The following is an 18882-nucleotide window of genomic DNA, read 5'->3' as shown; positions in this document are numbered from 1 at the left end:
AAATGCTTTGTGTTTCAAAGAGTGCTTTGCCTGGGCATTTAATACCTGTGACCCTAAAATCCCCCAGACAGAGCTATGCTCCTAAAATAAAATGGCCACTTTCTTGTTCTCCATTCTTGATTACAAAGCCTGTATTTGCCCATAATGGACTTGATTTTAAAATCATTCTTTGCAACTTTGGCCACATTCCTTTATGCCCAAGACCTTTTTTCAAGTAATAGAATTTTGGCCTTTTTCATTGGTCACTGCTTTATTTTCCAGTTTTTAAAAGTACCTGATGACCATGGATTGTATGAGAACTATATCTCCTAAAGGGTCTTGGACCCTAATATTGACGATGATGGTAATGATGATGATGATGGTCATTTTGCATTTAGGATAAATGAGACCCAGTGGGTTGTGATGATGTTCTTGCTGCCTCACTAACTTTGGTAAGTTCATATTTGTGTTTGTTGAACCAATTCAAGTTGTAGAATTTCTTATAGTCTCTTTTCTTCTGAATATTGCTGTTCCTTAAATGATGAAAATACGGATTTGTCTATTAGGATCTGAGTAAATGAGATTGATAGCCTGCCATATGGTTGGTACTTGATAAGTGTCTTGATTAAATTGAGGATTGTCTGGTCCAAACACCATGCACAATTTAAAAAGGAAGTGGTAGTTAAGTAAGGTCTTTATCTGAATTAAGGAGAACAAAAAAAGCAAAAGAAAAATCATTGTAGGATAATGTATCTGGGGAAATGGGAAAGCTGACAGATTCACTGTTCGATCTCAAGCCTTACAGAGGGGTGTCAACTTGGGAGACTCTGGAAAAGAAAAAGAAAGCTAGTAATGGACCAGGTGATTACCTTGTTACTGAAATTGATTTGTTTCCATTTCATAGATGAGGACACTGAGGTTTTTATGCCATTTTCCCAGGATGGCAGAGACCTGATCTAAATTCACAATCATTCTTCATCTACTACTTTGCTGCTTCTCAGAAATGTTAAAACATCCTGGGCCATTCATCAAGGAGATGGAATTCAGTCTACTACCATTGCCCACAGCTATTGGGTCTCCTTGAGGTTGCCCTGGTTTTGTTTCAGACATTGCCCAGAGCCCCTTTTTTTTGGAGCATATATATCCTGTGTCTCCTATATGTAGATATTTATGTTTATATTTGTGCATGTGTGTGTGCACAATTTATGTAGTTTGTGGAAATAGCAAATGTTATGCCCCTGTCTTCCCGGAAGCCAGCAGAAGGGGGGATGGCATTTGGCTAGAGCTCAACCACACACGGATTTTGTCAATGTATTACCGACAAGAGGGACAGGAAAATGAAGAGGAAACTCTTTTCTGTGGGCTCACGAGGGCCATAAGAAGAGAGACACTTTAATCTGTGTACTTTGTTCTTTCTCGGTGAGATGCTACCACACACTATATGCAGGTATAAAGTGGAAAACTTGATTTGCCAAACCAGCCAAACATTGCTGAAGTCAAGATGGGAAGGCACTGTCTGTGTAATTTGTCTCTAAAGTGGGATTGATCATGCCCTCCTGCCTGGTACACTAGGCTGAATGAAGATCGACAGACAATGTCTGTGGGAGTTCTTTGTGCACTGGAAGGGACCAAATAAGGCAGGACTGGTGTTACTGTTGCATCACCTTGTCATTATTGTCGTCATCAACTTTCTTTGAGAGAGAGAATTCTGTACATGGGGGTGCAGCCCAGTCATCCATAAGATGCCCTCACCTCTTAAACCTCCAGAAAATACTCCTCTCTGGTGAAGATCCTGCAAGGACTACCAGTCACACACCACCACTCTGTGCTTGGCTCTATATTAGCAGCTCTATATACCTTTCTCATTTAATCTCTACAGGGGCTTGTTATTACCATTTTGAAAAGTCTGAGGCATAGAAGGATTAAAGGATTTGCCGAAACTCAGGAAACTAACGTGTGCTTGAGCTGTGGATTTGAACCTATCCTTTTAACCACTCTGCTCTGAGGATTGAGGATATGCCTTGGATTAGTAGGAATGATAGTAAGCTACTAGTCTTGCTTCCTTGGTGTTAGAGGAACACAGATAAACACTGAGAACCCACATGTGTGTTTGTGCACTTCGCTCGCTGTTCTGTTATGCACCAAACCCCTTTTCTTCTGCGACCAGAGTCCAGTCATGCTCAAAGATTTACCTCATCTCCAGGGTACTTAGGGCTTCTTTATGTCTGCCCATTGCAACTTGGAGTACATAAGCAATTTTCTTCTCTAAATTAAATGCTTCCCAAGTTGTGGTGGAGCATGCTCTTTAAAGTGATGGTTTTAAAGTGAATGTTGATCCCAGCATTTTGATATTATATTGTAGGCTGTTATCCTTCATCAGTAATTTACTGAGTACTTCCCCTTCAACAGGTGCTTGGGAGAGAGAGATGAGTAAAGACAATCCTGTCATGGTGCTTACATTCCAGTTGGCAGAAATAGGCAGTGGACGATGGAACAAGTAAATAAGATGATTTTAAAAAGTAGTAAATACTAATGAAGGAACTCGACCCCTAGGGAAAGTCTTTGGGTTTAAGAAGGACAGGAGGGCTTCTTTGACATATAAAAGGTATGAAAGAGTCTGTACTTCAAAGAACCTGGAGATTGATACCCCAAAGTTAGGACTGAAGCAAGGTCCCCTCATCCAGAATGAGCTCAGGTGGGTTCGAGAGATAGGAAGGGAAGACAGTGGGTCTAGAGATGGAGTAAAAGGGGATAAGTAGCAAGGGGCTAGGTCAAGGCAGGGGCTTGCACTACATTCTAAATGAAGAGGGAAGGCATAGAAGGGTATTAAGCAGGGGAAGACATAATCTAATCTTCTTTGTCAAAATATCCCTTCTCATGGTTCACGCTTTCTTAGATGTTTTAAAGGAAGTCCGATTATTTAACCTCAGTTAAATATTAACCTCGTTATTAATATTAACCTACTTATTTAATCCCCATGCAAGTTATGGTTTCTGAATAGGAGATATTTAACTTTATAAGCTGATACGGTTTGAAGTGTTGGGGTTCAGAGCTGAGAGCCAAGAACGAATTTTTGAGATGTCTTCAGTACAAAAGCACGGGGGCAGGACTGGTGGGCAGAGGGAGCTGCCCTGGGCTTAATCAGTGAGGAGGGACTGATTATATGCCTTAAAGTTGAGAGGATGTTAGGGATACTGTAAGTCTCTAAGGTATTTTGGAAGCAAGGGTTCCAGGAACTTGAGGGGCTAGCTGCTGTTAGGAAAAGGTCATTTATAAAAATAAATAAATACATAAAATAAAAATAAGAACAATTTTAAGAATTAGGAAAAAAAGGGAAAGGTCATTTATTACTGTTCAGTAAAAACTCAGTCATGAGACCCTTCAGATGTATATTAGTAGCCCATCAGTTTGAAGGATGGTTGCCAACCTATATCCTGGGGGTGGGGGTGTAGAAATAAAAGAAGTTTCTACAAGGAATTTAAAAAAATTTTTTAAGTTGATTTATTTATTTTTGAAAGACCAGTGTGAAGAGAGAGGGAGTGAGAGAATCCCAGTGCAGAGCCCGACACGGGGCTCTATCCCACCACCGTTAGATCATGACCTGAGCTGAAATCAGGAGTCAGAGGCTTAATTGACTGAGCCACCCAGGTGCCCCTCCAAAGGAATTTTTGTATGTTAAAGTATACTTACTGGATCCAGGTGGTTGGGCCAAGATTGCCTTTTGCCCTTAGCAAAGTATCATATCAAGGAAGCTGAGATCCCAGGGAATGGCTCTGCCTGTCTCAAGGACTTGTCAATGGGCTATAAGTTGTAAGGGAATTTAATTTTTTTTCTTCTGCCTTTGTTTCCCACATCAAAAGCCACCTCCACATCTTCCCGTCAGCTAAATTAATAGAAACAGCTTCATCCAGAATCACTCTCCTTATGCGAAGCCGAGGCATATTTTGCAGTCTTTTAACTGTCTTATTTCATTGACTGCAGTTGATGTCTTCATAAATATTTTTTTAAATCCTCCAAATATGATGGAATTATGCATCTCCTGATGAATGGTCAGTTGGGTCAAAACTAATCCAAGATGGGAAGGTGGCAAACCATCACTATTTTAACAAATATCACCTCTGGAATTATGGCAGTCTCTCCCATCACTTCTGGATTAATAACACTTTGCTTTACGATCTCTTCACTGGGGGCAGGGCAAAGGTTTATCTGCTTGGGGGACATATAAAATGTACATCCTCATTTTTCAGACACACACACTGTAGGTCCCCAGAGCACCATTAAAATGTGCTGCATAATCTTTGGAAATTGATTCAAAGAACACAGATGCCAGTTTTTCTGGATGCAAGGGCATTTTCACTGCTGAATCTCCTAACACATTCATTAGAAAACAAATATTTGGCTTTGTAGAAGCTAGTCAATAACCTTGGTATTAATGTGAAAGCTGGGCTTTTCATTCCTGGACTTTGATGTCCAAGAACCCTGCAAAAGGACCATTCCCCTTCCAGTAATTCTGATTTAAGACCCAAACACAGAATGAAAATAAGGTGCTGGTAAGGATTTCATTTCTGACCCTAAGGCCTCCATTTTCAGACAACATGAGGATTCCTCACCATTTAGTTTTAAGGATCATAATATTTTAGGAAATAAAGATAATTGATTTCTTAAGGTGTCATATGTAAATTCGGGTCCCAGAAATCGGGATGCATTTTGCTGGGAGGGTGATATCCAGACAAGATTATAATCAGCCACAGTTCCCAGATTAGCCTACAAATCCCTCTTTGAAACACATTGTGGCCTTCATTTGCATAATTGCTCATGCTTTAGGTAAGGAAGACAAGGAAGGAAGTGGGGGAGGGAAAAGGGAGATACTACAGGTGGATAAGTTGATAAAGCTTCTAGTCATTTGGATGACAGAGGTCTTCAGATAGTTTGATGTAAGGTTGAGGGGGCACTAGAAACAGTGAATTAGATTGTGTGCGTGAGTACTTACACAATATTAATGGCTCTTAAGAATAGGCACATAGTTGGTACAATGAAATGAAGAACAGGGAAGTCACCTTCAGTCTTTTGCTGGATGAATCCTGTAGTTGATCATTGACATTCTACTCTAGCTGAATGACCTTGGTGAATTATTTACACCTTCTTGACCTTAGCTTCTCATTCTGTGTACTAAATGCATTTGTTTGGTCAGAGATTTTCACATTCCCAAGATCTGGTCGAGACTTTAAGGGTGCCATAAATATTTCTCTGTTAATTGCGTGGATTGTCCAAACCCATTAAATAACTTCACAATTATACATATTCATTAAAACAGCCACATGACCCTCTTTGGTTGGCTTTTTATAATAAACAACTATTGTATTCTAATAATGTACCACTTACTTAGTCACCTTTTGAAATTGCATATAGGATTTCCCTTGAGGAAAAAAAAAAGATCCTGATACAAAAAATTTTTAAAGCCACTTTCAAAGTGTTTATGTCTGAAATTTTACCTTCTCACACATCAAGTTCCTAATGAAGATTTGGGATGAGGAGAAGGTTAACACAATGTTGTGGGCGCAATTCTTGGAACTGGTTCTATGCTAACAGGTTATGAGGGATTGTATTTTTTTCACACGAAGTGGTATGAACTTCCTCCATAGTTTTGGAGGCTGGAAATCTGAAACCGTGGTTTTGGCGGGGTCAGCTAATTTTTCCATTAGTCTTTTGTACTGCTGGCTTTCCTTTTAAAATCAATGTATTTATTTTTGAATATGTTACAATATTTGAAAAATTCACAAATTATAAACAGTATATAGGGGAAAACAAGTCTCTTTTCTACCCATGATCTCCAGCCCCCTCACTTCCCATCCCCAGCTTTTTACCAGTTTCTTTTGTAGCTTCCAGAGATAGTGTAGTTATGTGCTAAGATATGTGTATGTATACCCTTTCCTTTTTTCCCACAAAGCGATAAAAAATGCTATATATGCTATGTAGTACTTTCCCCCCACTTAATGTATTTTGGGTTATCTTTCATATCTATATTGTCAGCTTTTGGAATACATAAATAGATGTTCAAGTAGAACGTGTAACTTGTGTGGATTATAGGTTGTCATATTTCTGCCTGTTCTCTGCCTTGTTAGAGCTACTTGAAACACCTTTCTGTGTTATTATTTAGGATCCTCTAAACTATAATGATATGCACCTGCAACAGTGTTGAAAATCCATATCTTGAGAGTTGGTCTTGTGTAGAAAACTATTTATGTAAGGTGACTGGGGAACATGAGGGTTTTCCTCCAGTGACAGAGTCCCAAGTCATTGACTCTTGGCCTGGAATTCTCTTTCTCTCTGTGGAAACAAGTATGCCTTTTAGGAGAGGAGATAGTTGCTGCTTAGAGCTCCTCCCTCTGAAGGGCAGGAATGCATACATTACAGGTTCATATCCATGTCACCTATACAGACGTCCATGGTGCACAAGTGTGTGCCACTGTCGTTCATCGTTCAACACTGCTTTATCCAGCTTCATCTCCCTCAGTTATCCCCTTTCTCAATTCATAACTGAATTATATTCCCTTTTCATGTGCCATGCATGACCTACCCTGTGCTTTGGTCCACAGTTTCCTTTTCCTTGAATGTGAAATTCTTTCCACCCTCAAAGATTGCCAGAGTTCTGCTGCCCTCAGAAAACCTTTCTTGATTCACCCAACTGGAATCTCTTCTTCCCCTTCATTTACCTAGACCCTGTTCTGAATGCATTGTCCCCTCTCTCCCTTTTCTTATCTCTTAAACACCTTTATCCACCCCTCCCCAGATTGCCCTGGACATTATAGTTGCTCATTAAACATTTGGTAATTGATCCCATGGAAACACACGAGATATGTGCTGCATGCCCTTCAGCTATCAGAGACAACTAGACTTCTACTTTCCAAATGCATGGTGCCTCACTCATTAGAAAATTGACAAGCTGCCTAACTGTTTGAACAATCTCCAGCACATTATAAATGTTTGGATAAAACCACCATCAATGCACAGTCATTGCAGAGCCAATAAAAAATGACCTTGTCTTCCCCTCTTTATTTGCATGTTTCCTACAGTATCATCTCCAAAGGCAACAGGAGAAAATGGTGAACAGCTGGGAGAGGGAGATGTCCTTCACACATCCTATATTTGGAACTGGTAGAAATAGCCACTATGATTCTGTGTCAGTTGAGCAGGATAGATATGATTTCAAAATTATATCTTAGTTGTGAGCCCCTTGAGGGCAGGGTCTTTCATCTTGGCATCACCTGTGTTAGGTACATTGTAGGGCAGAGTTGATCAACCACAGGATGGAAAATTCTTTGTTCAGGGGAGCTTTCCTGTGCACTTAGTGTGCCTTGTCCTTACCTACTACATGCCAGTAGCACCTCTCTTCCCAGGTTGTAGCAATCAGAAATGTCTCCAGACATTGCCTGAATGAGACCTGGTGGAAGAGATTGCTCCTGGTTGAAATGCACTGATGTAGGAGCTCAGCAAAGGTTGAATGAACACAAAAAATTATCATTGTTTGAATATTATCACTTGGGTTTCTTTTTCTCCATGTGAACAACAGTTAATTCATCTAAGCAAATACTTAGGAGAAACATATTTTACTCACTACCTGATTAGTGGGTAAAAACTTGATGTAAACCACCCAAAATTCTAGCCTCCACCTTTTTACAGAGTCCAAAATGTTATGAAGTTATGTCTCCAGCTGGCAACCAATCTATATAACTTGGGATTTAAAAAAAAAAATACCATCCAAGAGATGTTATTTTCACGGCAAGCTATTTTCTAAACAAAAGCATATTCCAAAGATGGGAAGCTGTCCCCCTGCATGAAAAATACTTTATCCTAAACATAACATTGAGTTCACTGTTTTTACTTGGAGTTCAGTTATCACACAAAGTGAGATACACGTGCATTAGAGTAATAACCATTGAGAGGCACCTGGGTGGCTCAATTGGTTGAGTGTCTAACTCCTGATCTCTGCTCAGTCCTTGATCTCAGGGTTGCAAGTTCAAGCCCCACATTGGGCTCTGTTCTGGGCATGGAGCCTACTTAAAAATAACTATTGATGAATTATTACTAAATGACTGCATAGATTCCATGGCATGTGTGGAAGTGCATGCTCAAAGTACTAACAAATACCCAGTTGTATTAATGGTTGGGGATCTAAACTGCATGTTTTACTGAGATTTCTTTATTTAACATTGTTACTGAACTTCACTCACCAATTTATTGGAAAGTCTCAGCTCAGTGGGATATGCACCGAGATGGTTTTCTTTCCATTCAATGTCCCCACCTGTGCTGGATTGCATATTCTCCCCCATTTCTTTTTTTTTTTTTTTAAGTTTATTTATTTTGAGAACACAAACAGGGAGCAGCAGAGGGAGAGTCCCAGGCAGGCTCTGTGCTGTCAGAGTGACCCTGACTCCAGGCTCCAACTCCACGAACTGTGAGATCATGACCTGAGCTGAAATCAAGAATCAGACTCTTAACCTACTGAGCCACCCAGGCACATCTCCCCCCATTTCTTATTAACATTTTGAACAGAGTTTTCAACTTTCTGGTTATTGGCATCATCTCAATTGGTATTTATACCTCTGTGATTTTCTTTTTTTCAGAGTGGCTTAATTTATTCAAAGTTTCTTCTCTTACTAGTCAGACTTGTAGCTCTGGGCCAGAAGAGGAGAGGTCATGGTATGTTTTTCACCCCCTCTCTTTTGTCTTGGAAAGGATGGGGAGGATTTTATATGTATATCTTTGGGGCACTTCTTCACTGTGTGTGTGTGTGTGTGTGTGTGTGTGAGAGAGAGAGAGAGAGAGAGACAGACAGACAGACAGACAGACACACCCAATAGCTCGGATCAAGCTTTGGGCAGGAAAGTAAAGGCAGAGTGTCTTGGTTCCCAGACTTAAGGTGCGGTTGTATTCTTCCTGCTGCTGATTGTTGTGACTTGTCCGGCTTCTGTGTGGCAAATTTTCTAGTTCTAACTTTCTCATGGTACACACATATCACAGATATTTCAAATAGACATGCAGGGGCCTCTGAGCTCCTAACTTTCTCCATGTGGTGAATGCAGCTCCCACAAAACCCCGTTCAACTACTGGGTGTCTGTTCCAGTAATATATTACTCAAGCTATGGTCCCCGTCACCTTGCAGGTGATGCTCTTGGAATGCACCAGCAAGCTGGCTCAAGCCCAGCTCTTCCTGGTGGAACTTGACAAATGAACAGCAGTAAACTCACTCATACTTCCTATGCCACATGGAAGGATTGAAAAATCTTCCTCTGTTTACCCAATCCCACCTTGCTCCAAATATTACCTCATTTCTGTTTTGGTCTCAGTGCTTAGCAATGTCTCTCAGACACTTACCAGGTTTGCTGCATCAGCAGACATCCAACTGGGAGAAAGAAATTTCAATTTCCTTTTTTTGAGGCACTACTGGTATTCTCAAGGACTTCTCTTGGCATGGACACATGACTTCCTCAGTGTACCTGGGAACAGGTACTTGAGCTCTCATATTTATGATTAGTTTCATAAACCCTCATACTCATTGCTAGATCCCTCCTGAGAACTGTATCTGTCCTAAAGACACTTACATTTGGAACAGAGTATTGTGATTTAAGGAACATGGTGAAAATTGTTTACTCTTCTTTCCACTGTCCTTTGGAAAATATCTGAATTTGGTGTGCATATATATATATACATATATATATATACTGAGTACTGTTTCATTAAAAGTGCCCCTAGTTTTCTGTATGTCTGTGTAACAAATGACCCATTTTCAGAGCATATGTGGTGTAATAGCCCTTATCTTGTCTTTCTAGGAGGTAGTTTCTCATGGACCCAAACAGAGCTTCTTAATGGAGATTTATAATATCAAAAGAGATTACATGAGAACCAAGTAATTATTCTTCATGTATGAATATCAACCAATTTATAAAGGAGTGAAATTAAACATTGAAGTTAATTATATGGACAATCTCACATTTGTGGACCAATTAGGGCTCTTTGGTTGCAAGCAACAGAAACCAATTTCCCCCCTATATTAAGCACAAAGGATGTTTATTAGTGGTTGTTGGGGGTTTTACAGAATTGAGAGGAGGCTGAAATGCAGTGCAAGCAGCTTGACATTCATAAGGCAATAGTGAGGTCTCCTAGAGAAGGAATGAAATCCAGCCGTGGCTCCTGTTCATCTGTCATCCTGCTCCAGTTCTAGATCCCATGGGAGTATATCCCATTGGCCAAACTCAGGCCATAGATTTCACTCTTAAATTCACTCTGGAAGGGAGAGCAAGGGTTTGACAGAAGGTGTCTTCAGGAAACTGCCATATTCTGAAGGAGGCATTGATCTGTGGTCCCACCAAGACTGCACAAAGTGGGGGAGCTGTATCCCTTACAAAACTGGGTGCTGTTAGGACAGAGAAGCAGTTGCTGGCCAGTCAAGAACTGATGGCCAGTCTCTCTTTACCAGAACCTCATCCTTGTCCTCTTGCTTGGGGGTTTCAGAGCTACCTCAGGCTACGTTTCAAGGTTGTTCCCATACAGCATTGCCCATCTTCCCTTATCTTGGTTGTATGGAGAACTCTACAGTCTTCCTCTGCATTAAGGTGGTATTTCTCAATCATTAGTTGTATATGGGCTGTACTGTCTTCTTGTGCCTCATAAACATGCCTCTTGCTCAGGCATCCCTTTTATGAAAATCATTCCTCTGGTTCAATTTGCTCTACTTCCTGGTCAATGTCCATTTTCTTCTACAATTTTCCAATTGCGCTTATGCTTACTGGTAGAATACTTCTCAGTTGTGGATTCCCCTTCTAGACTGTCCTTCCTGCTTTGGACTCAGTACTCATTTGTCTGAACTTAGATTTGTTTTTTTTGTTTCAGTGCAATTATCCTCCCCACTTCTGTGCTGCCTATCTCTGCTCCTAGAGTATGTGCCTTCTGGAATGTAGAGCAGCAAAGGTCTCAGACTGTACATTCTTATTCACATTACTCACGTGAATTAGAGAGCACACAATCACTTCCTGACCACCGGTGTCACTAACATCACCAGTCACTTCTTTCTCCCTCTCTATCTGAACAAAGGAAAGTCTCTTAATGTCCCTGAGGAACACTTGTGGTTTTAGAAAATAGTCTTAGCTACTTGGGAATAGAGGCCTAACAAGACTAATCTTCCTTCTGGTGAATCATATGTTCTGTCCTGTACAGTACCCTTGGCATACACAGGAGCATCCTAGGTTGGTCAAGTACTAGATTGCTGACCTTAGAGCTGTCAAGACCAATATAGGAATAGCAGAGCCAAAACCTGGAAGTGGATGACATGGATACTGAGAGTGTAAACAGATGAACTCTACCAGTTCAGGGTTTATGATTGTCAAGGACAACATCTTTAAAATTATCAGCTCAATGTTTTTATTCCCGTTGCTTATGAGCCCCCTAAGGGTTGTTGCCATGTCTAGTTTATTCACCAATGTATCTTCCATCTATGCAAAGGGCCTGGCACATAATGCTTAATAAATTTTGCTTGAATGATTGAATGAATGGTCAATCAATCCATTTTAATTAGTTTTAATTCCTTTAAACACCAGACTACTGACACTTATGCATCTCTCTGTCTTCAAGCCACAGTCCTTTGAGCTAGGTTCTGAAAGGAAAGCCCTTACAGGAGACTCTTGTTTGTTTCTCTGGGGTTAAAGTAACGGGCATAAGTGAATGTAATTATTTACTACCTATTTTGTGTATGCCATACCAGCTATCAACCTCCTTCTCTAGTCCCCTTTTCCTGGATGGTGGCAGTATGGATTTTTTTTTTTTTTTGGCAGTATGGATTTTTAAAATTCATTATTTATTTTTCCGTTTCTTCCCCTTTCCTATAATCTCTCTTTAGAGTTGACCTGTCTCAAACTTTCAACCCCTAAGCTGCCTCTTCTATTGCTACTCATGGATTTCATATTTATTTCTCTTTAGGCCATTTGCAAAACTCAGAAGCACGATTTCCACTTTTATGTCACTAGAACAGGTATCCAGCAAATAGCAGAGATACAGTGAGATATTAGTCACCAAGTACTCAGTAGACATTGATACCCTGATAATTTACACGACCATTTTGTGTAAGTCTCAACTTACAAATGTGCTTGCTTTCTTAGACTAAAGGTAAGTAGCCAGTATATTCAAGAGACTTTTGAAAGTCTTCCAGTGTTTCCAGCTAATCTTGTAGGAAGGGAAAAAATAGATATCATTTTGCAATTTATGTTTTTACCAGCATGCAATGAGTACATTCAATTGACTCCAAATGTTTTGCACATTCTAATTTTTGTCCCCTATTGTTTTCCCCTGTTGACTTCAAGTTAATGCATAATTTGAAGTAGGACATCCCTCATAAATTCTATATCATCAGAGTAATGTGGCTTTGATGATATACTGCATTTTAAATGAGCTCTGCCACAAAAGGACGATGGGGGGCCCAAGAGGTTTTTTTTCTTTCTTTTTCTTTTTTTTAAAATTTCCTTCTGTTCTTGCAGTGTGAGAAGTCTAATTATAGTTAGCAGCAAACAGCAGTGTTTCTTCAGCTAGTGTGGCTTGTGAGGTCTCTTCAGATTTTTATAGTATGATATCTTCAGATTTTTATAGTATGTGTCTCAATCCCAACAAGTAGAGATCAGTCTTAAGTGGAAAGAAAGATTAAGGGGAGATTGATAATGCTGGACATGAGTAATGTTGGTCTGCCACAGTCAAGTTCACTAATGCATTCTTATGACTTATTTTACTTATGGGAGTTAAGTAACATTTCTAGAATATTAGAAATAATTTGGGGGAAGAGGCATGGCTTACCTAAACTATATGTAGGGAGTGATTGTTATTTCTTCTAGTATTGTGCTAATATGAGAGGATCTCTCTCTCTACATTGCCTTTCCCAGGGAGGAAGCCAAATGTATACTCATGCTTATTGTAGGATGTATAGCAATAGCTGATCACAGTTCTTCTGGGAATCTTCTTAAAATGCATATTCTCTTGAGTTAGGTCTAGGGTGAAGCCTACGATTCTGCATTTCTTACAAGCTTTCAAGTGACAACAATGCTACTGGTTTATCACAGTATGAATAGCAAGATTTTATAGGGTGTTAACCAAGAATAAACACACTTGTATGTGGGTGTCTCTGCAATAGAGTTGCATATATAGAGGAGAAATAAAAACAGGTATTAATATATACTACCTAATTTGAAATGAGTCATGATGGCATGATTTGATACCACAATATAGGTGGACACTATCTTTATGCCCTTTGTGTAGTTGAGGGCTATACAGCTTGGAGAGATTTAGTGACATGATCACGTTGCACTGCTAGTGATAGTGGAGTGCATGCTGGAGACAGAGTTTGAACCCAGGCATTCTGCTTTCAGAGACCATGCTTAAATGCCTATAGTGCCCATAGACTATTGCCTCAAATGAAGTTTGTCTAGAGTGTAGTCTCTAGAGTTTTGCCATCTTTACCATCATAAACTCTTAATTAAATGAATATTTATTGAGTACCTGAGAGTATGTCTTCAGGCTTTGCAGTTGACAAGAGAAGGTGATGTGGTCCCACTGACGTCCAGCAAATAGCCCTCATTGCTAGCTGAAATCCATGGGGGAGACATATGAATATAAAATAAAGTCATTATCTAAAATAATTGGCTGGATGGAGAAAATGACTTATGGGACAAAATAAAGAAATTTAGATTCTAGGAACTTTGAGGTCAACTGCAGATTAATTCTATCTTTGTTTAGATTTATGCTTTTTAATCCTTTTTATTCAGGTAAAATTCACATGGCATAAAGGTAACCATTTGAAAGTGTACAATTCAGTGGCATTTAGGGCATGCACAATGTTGTGCAGCCATCACCTCCAATAAGCCCCTGAAAGATGCTCAACATTATTAGTCATCAGAACAGTGAAAATCAAAACCACAATGAGATACCATTTCACACCTACTAGAATGGCTATATTAAAAAAAAAAAAAGAAAGAAAGTAAAATGTTGTCAAGGGTGTGGAGAAACCTTCATAAATTGCTGTTGGGATTGCAAAATAGTACAACTGCCATGGAAAACAGTTTTTTGGGGTTCTTAAAATGTTAAACATAGAATTATTACTGGCTTTTGATGACTGAGTTTCTTTGCCTTTTTTCAACTATATCTTTAGTTTTCTCACTGCTTCTTCCAGAATTTGTCTTAATTGCTAACATTCAGTTCTTCAGCACATATCAGTATAGTAGCCATTGATATCCAAACTTGCTATCTTAGAATCAAGGGATTATTTCCTCATCACAAGAATTCATTTTCTTTCTTAGATGGGACCAGAGAGGGAGGATAAGAGTTGCCACTCACCCTGCCACAAGTAGTCTGTTATCCCAGGTACTGTATTCACTGTGTCATATAGAGTGTCCATATAATTAAAATAAGAATCGTCTCCCATAGCTCTCTATATGGGACAGACTTCTCTGACTCCAGGAGAAAGAACATAAAATGGCTTTTGGTGCAGAAAGTATCTACGCCATGGCTGCTGCAGGAAAATTGCATTTGAATCACTGGGAAGAATGATAGGGGCAGAATTAAACCCTAATTCTGCCACTTGCCAGATATGTAACCTTGTGCAAATCATTTGACTTACTGGGGCCTCAGTTTCTCCAAATAAGTCACATTGTGGCACCTAATGAAAATGGCTGCTGATTAAATAAGATGATGCAGGAAAGAATTCAGCATAGTGTGTGGCACATAGGACTCCATGCCAACTATTATTGTATTGTGGCTGTGGTTGTCCCTACCCTAGTTCTCTACCTTGTTCTACAGTTTGGATCTACTTACACATCACAATCACTTTTTTTTTTTTAACTTCTGTGACTCTCATTTTCCTCCTACAAGCTAATTGCCTTTTTCCTTCTTTTTGAACATTTTGAATGTTTTTGAATAAGACAAACTTTAAACAGTTTTTGAAAGTTTTTTCCACACATAGTCAACCTAAGAGTGAAAGTTTTACAGTGTTTAAGAGAAAGGGAGGTCTAGTGTTTCCAGGTGTATGCAGCAACCCCACATGGCCCACCAGTCTCTGCCCTTAAGTGTACAGGCTTAAGAATCTTCCTTAAAAATTTTTTAAGTTTATTAATTTGAGAGAGAGAGAAAGGAGGGAAGAGAGAGAGAGAATCTCAAGCAGGCTCCACACTGTCAGCACCGAGCCCAACACAGAGCTCAGTCTCACAAAGTGTGAGACTATGACCTGAGCCAAAACCAAGAGCTGGGTGCTTAACTGACTGAGCCACCCAGGTGCCCCAAGAATCTCACTTTTGATGAACTAGAGAAGCAGGTTGCCCTTACCAGGTCAGTTGAAGGACCCAGTGCCTATATATAGTGATCTGATTTAGTACAAGGCTTGGAGAATCCAACTTGTGACTATAGAGGCATATTTTTACCTTATTGTGTACTTCACTAATTGAATGTTCTTAGAAGCAGATTTTGATCTTAAGTCTGATGAAATTCCCCTTTAAAGTTGTTAACTCGTAGATGGCCACAAAATGAGATGGTTATAAGAAACTCAACTCAGCCATTGTCCAGAAATTTCATGAATGCTCATCACACATCTGTGATGTCTTTGTTGACAACTTTTTATATATAATGCATAAAAGATGATTAGATTTTAAAAATTCATTTATCACTTTATCTGATAAAACACTATCTAAAAAAACTATTGGATTTTCTTACCTCGTTTTAGGTTTTTTATTAGAGAAAGAGAATACTAGTAGATTATTTTGTTTTAAATTATATTTACAATATTTCTACATTATAAATCTATTAAAATATCTGTTCTCTGACTTCTTAGAGTTTAGGTCAGTGATTATCTGGTATCAGAAGAAATCCCTGCCTAGATCACCCAAATATTTCCACACTATGAGATAGTACCAAGAGCAAGCAGTAATCGTATTAACCAGGAATGGATAAAGTACTTTTATAAAGAGGAATCCTAGGATAAGGACACTTTTAGAGGTGGAAGAATTCTAAGGTATTTCTAAATAATGAAGAATCTTATTTTTTAAAGGTAAGGTGTTCTTGTTATAAGGTTGCACAGTCAGTTGATGATGGATTACAGATTAGAACCCTTGGAGTCTGCATAATGGTATGATGGTTCTAAGTCCTTCCATGTTAGGTTTGGAACAGACAATGGTTGTAGGTTCTCCTAGAATAGTCTTGGAAAGAAACTTTGAGATCAAGATAACTTCGTCAGTCACCGGTTCAGATGAGCACTGGATGTTGTATGGAAACCAATTGGACAATAAATTTCATATTAAAAAATGAATGAATGAATGAATAAATAAATAAATTAATTAAAAAAATAACCTCCTCATTGTATATATAGAAGACTCTGACATTCATTTATCTAACTAGTATTTATGGAAAACTTACTAAGTGCCAAACACTTAGGTCTAAACAGAGGTGACAGCACTGACCAAGACTACAAAGTTCCTTGTTCACATGGAGCTTCCATCCCAATGCAGGAATCAGACCATAAACAGGTAAGTTGATGATCAGTTGAGAAGCACTAGGGTGACAATAATGCAGGGTGATTTAGTGGCACCAAAAATAGGTGTAGCAAATGGAAGGCATTAGTAAGGAGTAAGGATATTGGGTTTTTTCCTAAGTGCAGTGGAAAGACACTGTAGAGTTTTAAGTATGATAGGATTGATACTTAAAAGACCTCTTGGACAGCTATGTGGAGAATCTGTTGTAATGGGTCTAAGGGGCAAGCAAGAAGACCAACTAGTAGGCTGATACTGTGGGTCAAGAGAGAGATGATGCTAGCAATGGGGAGGCAGAGAAGTAGTAGACAGATAAGGGATATATGCTGAACATAAAGATGAGGACTTGCCTCTAGACTAAGCATGAGAAGAGAGCAAGACGACTTTAAAATAACTGTAATGTTTTTAGCTTGAGCATCTGAATGGATGAACCCAAGAAGTTTGCATCAGGATTGCAACTAGCATTCACAGTATTGATTTACATCTGTTTTTAGAATAAATCTCGAGATTCACAAGCTATGCCTGACCAGAAGTCAGATGCTCATTTGCTTCTTTGCTCTTTCTCAAATAACACCTCACCTAGGGCTGGATTGTGGGGTGGAGTAAACTCAGGGATCAGCACAGCTGTGCTGTGGAGGTTCACCCTGCTTCTTGCTTTCCTTTGAGTCCAATGATGGCAGAGCTGAGGGATGTCTCAGTGGGTAATAATAGCATGATCAACTTCCCTGCATGGGACTACAGTCTTAGACAAGGGTTCTGTCTTCTTGGGTGCTGCGATCATCTTCTTTTGTAAGACTGTCTGTGAACTTCATTAACCTGCCATTGACTTCCTCTTGATACATTAATGGGACCACACAATGTTGAGTCACAGTTTGAAAGGATGTTTGTCATCACAGTGTGACATCTCTCTGCTCCCTGACACACTGCTGTTTGTCATTCCTCTTCCTGTGCTCTCCCTCCCCAGGCTAGTCTATCCTTTGGCAGTGATCACATCCAAGCCAATTTGGATCAATTCTTTTGTTCATTTCAAATTTAAATGAGCTTAATGTTTAGCAGCTGATGAAATGTATACTCAAGATGTGGCACATTCGTACGCTGTGCCTTAGGTTGAGCATGTTGGAATTTCATAGGTGGGGAAAAGCATTCTCTTGGCTTCATGTTTAAAATTCATAGTACAGTGTTTCTTTCCTACAGCCTGTAGCTTATGAATTCAGGAACCCTGGGCATTTTAACAGCTGCCTGTCATTAAGATACTTTACTGCCTGTGACTTGAAAAGATGGAAGGGCAGAAACCTCTTGGACTATATTCACCCTCATGTATGAGCATGAACAAGGTCTGCCTGAAGAAATATTTTCTTTCTTAACTATGACTTCTGACTTGGAAGCTTATTTCTTCCCTCTCTTTGACCTTCTCTCCCCACACCTTGGGATTTCACTTTTTATATCTCACTGTGACTCAGGGAAGACCTTTGCTACTTTGTTTTTCTTTGTTTTCTACTTACATGCCCTTCTGGCCTGAATGATTTTTACTTGATTAGAGAGAGACACTTTGAGGGAAGTGCACAGGATTGTGTGAAGAATTTTCCCTGAGAATCACACTGAAGCATGGCCAAATAAGTTAGAGTCTCTTTCTAAATACTCTGTAAGACAAATTTTCTAAAATGTCACAGTGGGGTTTTCCTTCGGAGAAGATGTATCTAGGCAGGGCACCCTGCATTTAAAAAAAAAAAGGGAGGGAAGGGAAAGATATAAAGATCATTTGGACATTTGGGGGACAAAACAATTCAGGGCACTTTCCTTTTAAGCTTAAAAGGTGTAAAAGACAGAGATCATGAAAAGCACTGTGTCTGTGATTTCTTACGTTTGCCATTTCTGTATGTAAAAATATGTGTATGAGATACTTGCTGAGTGTTCCATCTTGTGGCATCTTGCACTCTGAGCTATTTGAGACCTGGAAATGTCTTGTCTTTTTCTGCATCCCTAGCATCAATAGAGAATCTCACACATAAGCACCCAGTGACTGCCATTCTTTTTGTGCAGAAGGCAATGGCCCTATTTGAGGGTAACATCCCTATTATGGTACATGGGATCTACTGTGAAAGAAAAGAGATGATTCTGGGCAATCACATATATGGTGACAAGAAATTAACCTGATAACACTGAGCATGTTCAAATCAAGAATGTTTAGATAGTAGCAAATCGTTACTGGTATGAAAGAAACCTTTCCCCACTTCCAGTCTGTAAAACACCTAGTAAATATTTGTAAGTAAATTATTTCTCTGTTGCATTGTGCAGTTTATATAAATTGATGTTCTAGGAAGTACTGTAGTTTAGCTTTCATAGGATTTCATAG

The 18882-nt window shown here is 39.4% G+C and overlaps 1 protein-coding gene across 16 annotated transcripts in view; it reads left to right on the top strand.

The window, feature by feature from the left end:
* RBFOX1 (RNA binding fox-1 homolog 1) overlaps positions 1 to 18882 on the top strand; it is a 1530248-nt gene that overhangs the window by 491399 nt on the left and 1019967 nt on the right. For 13 of the 16 annotated variants that reach the window (XM_042971117.1, XM_042971116.1, XM_042971113.1 and 10 more), the window contains one exon: positions 14313 to 14376. The exons of the other annotated variants lie outside the window; for them this stretch is intronic. In XM_042971117.1, coding sequence (XP_042827051.1) covers positions 14313 to 14376 — 64 coding nt within the window. The remainder of the gene's footprint in view (positions 1 to 14312; positions 14377 to 18882) is intronic. 16 annotated transcript variants of the gene reach the window in all.

Source organism: Panthera tigris, chromosome E3 (assembly GCF_018350195.1).
Source record: "Panthera tigris isolate Pti1 chromosome E3, P.tigris_Pti1_mat1.1, whole genome shotgun sequence".
In the NCBI taxonomy this organism is placed as follows: domain Eukaryota; kingdom Metazoa; phylum Chordata; class Mammalia; order Carnivora; family Felidae; genus Panthera; species Panthera tigris.
The sequence above is the reverse complement of the archived record's forward strand: the minus strand, read 5'-3'. Positions and strand labels throughout refer to the sequence as shown.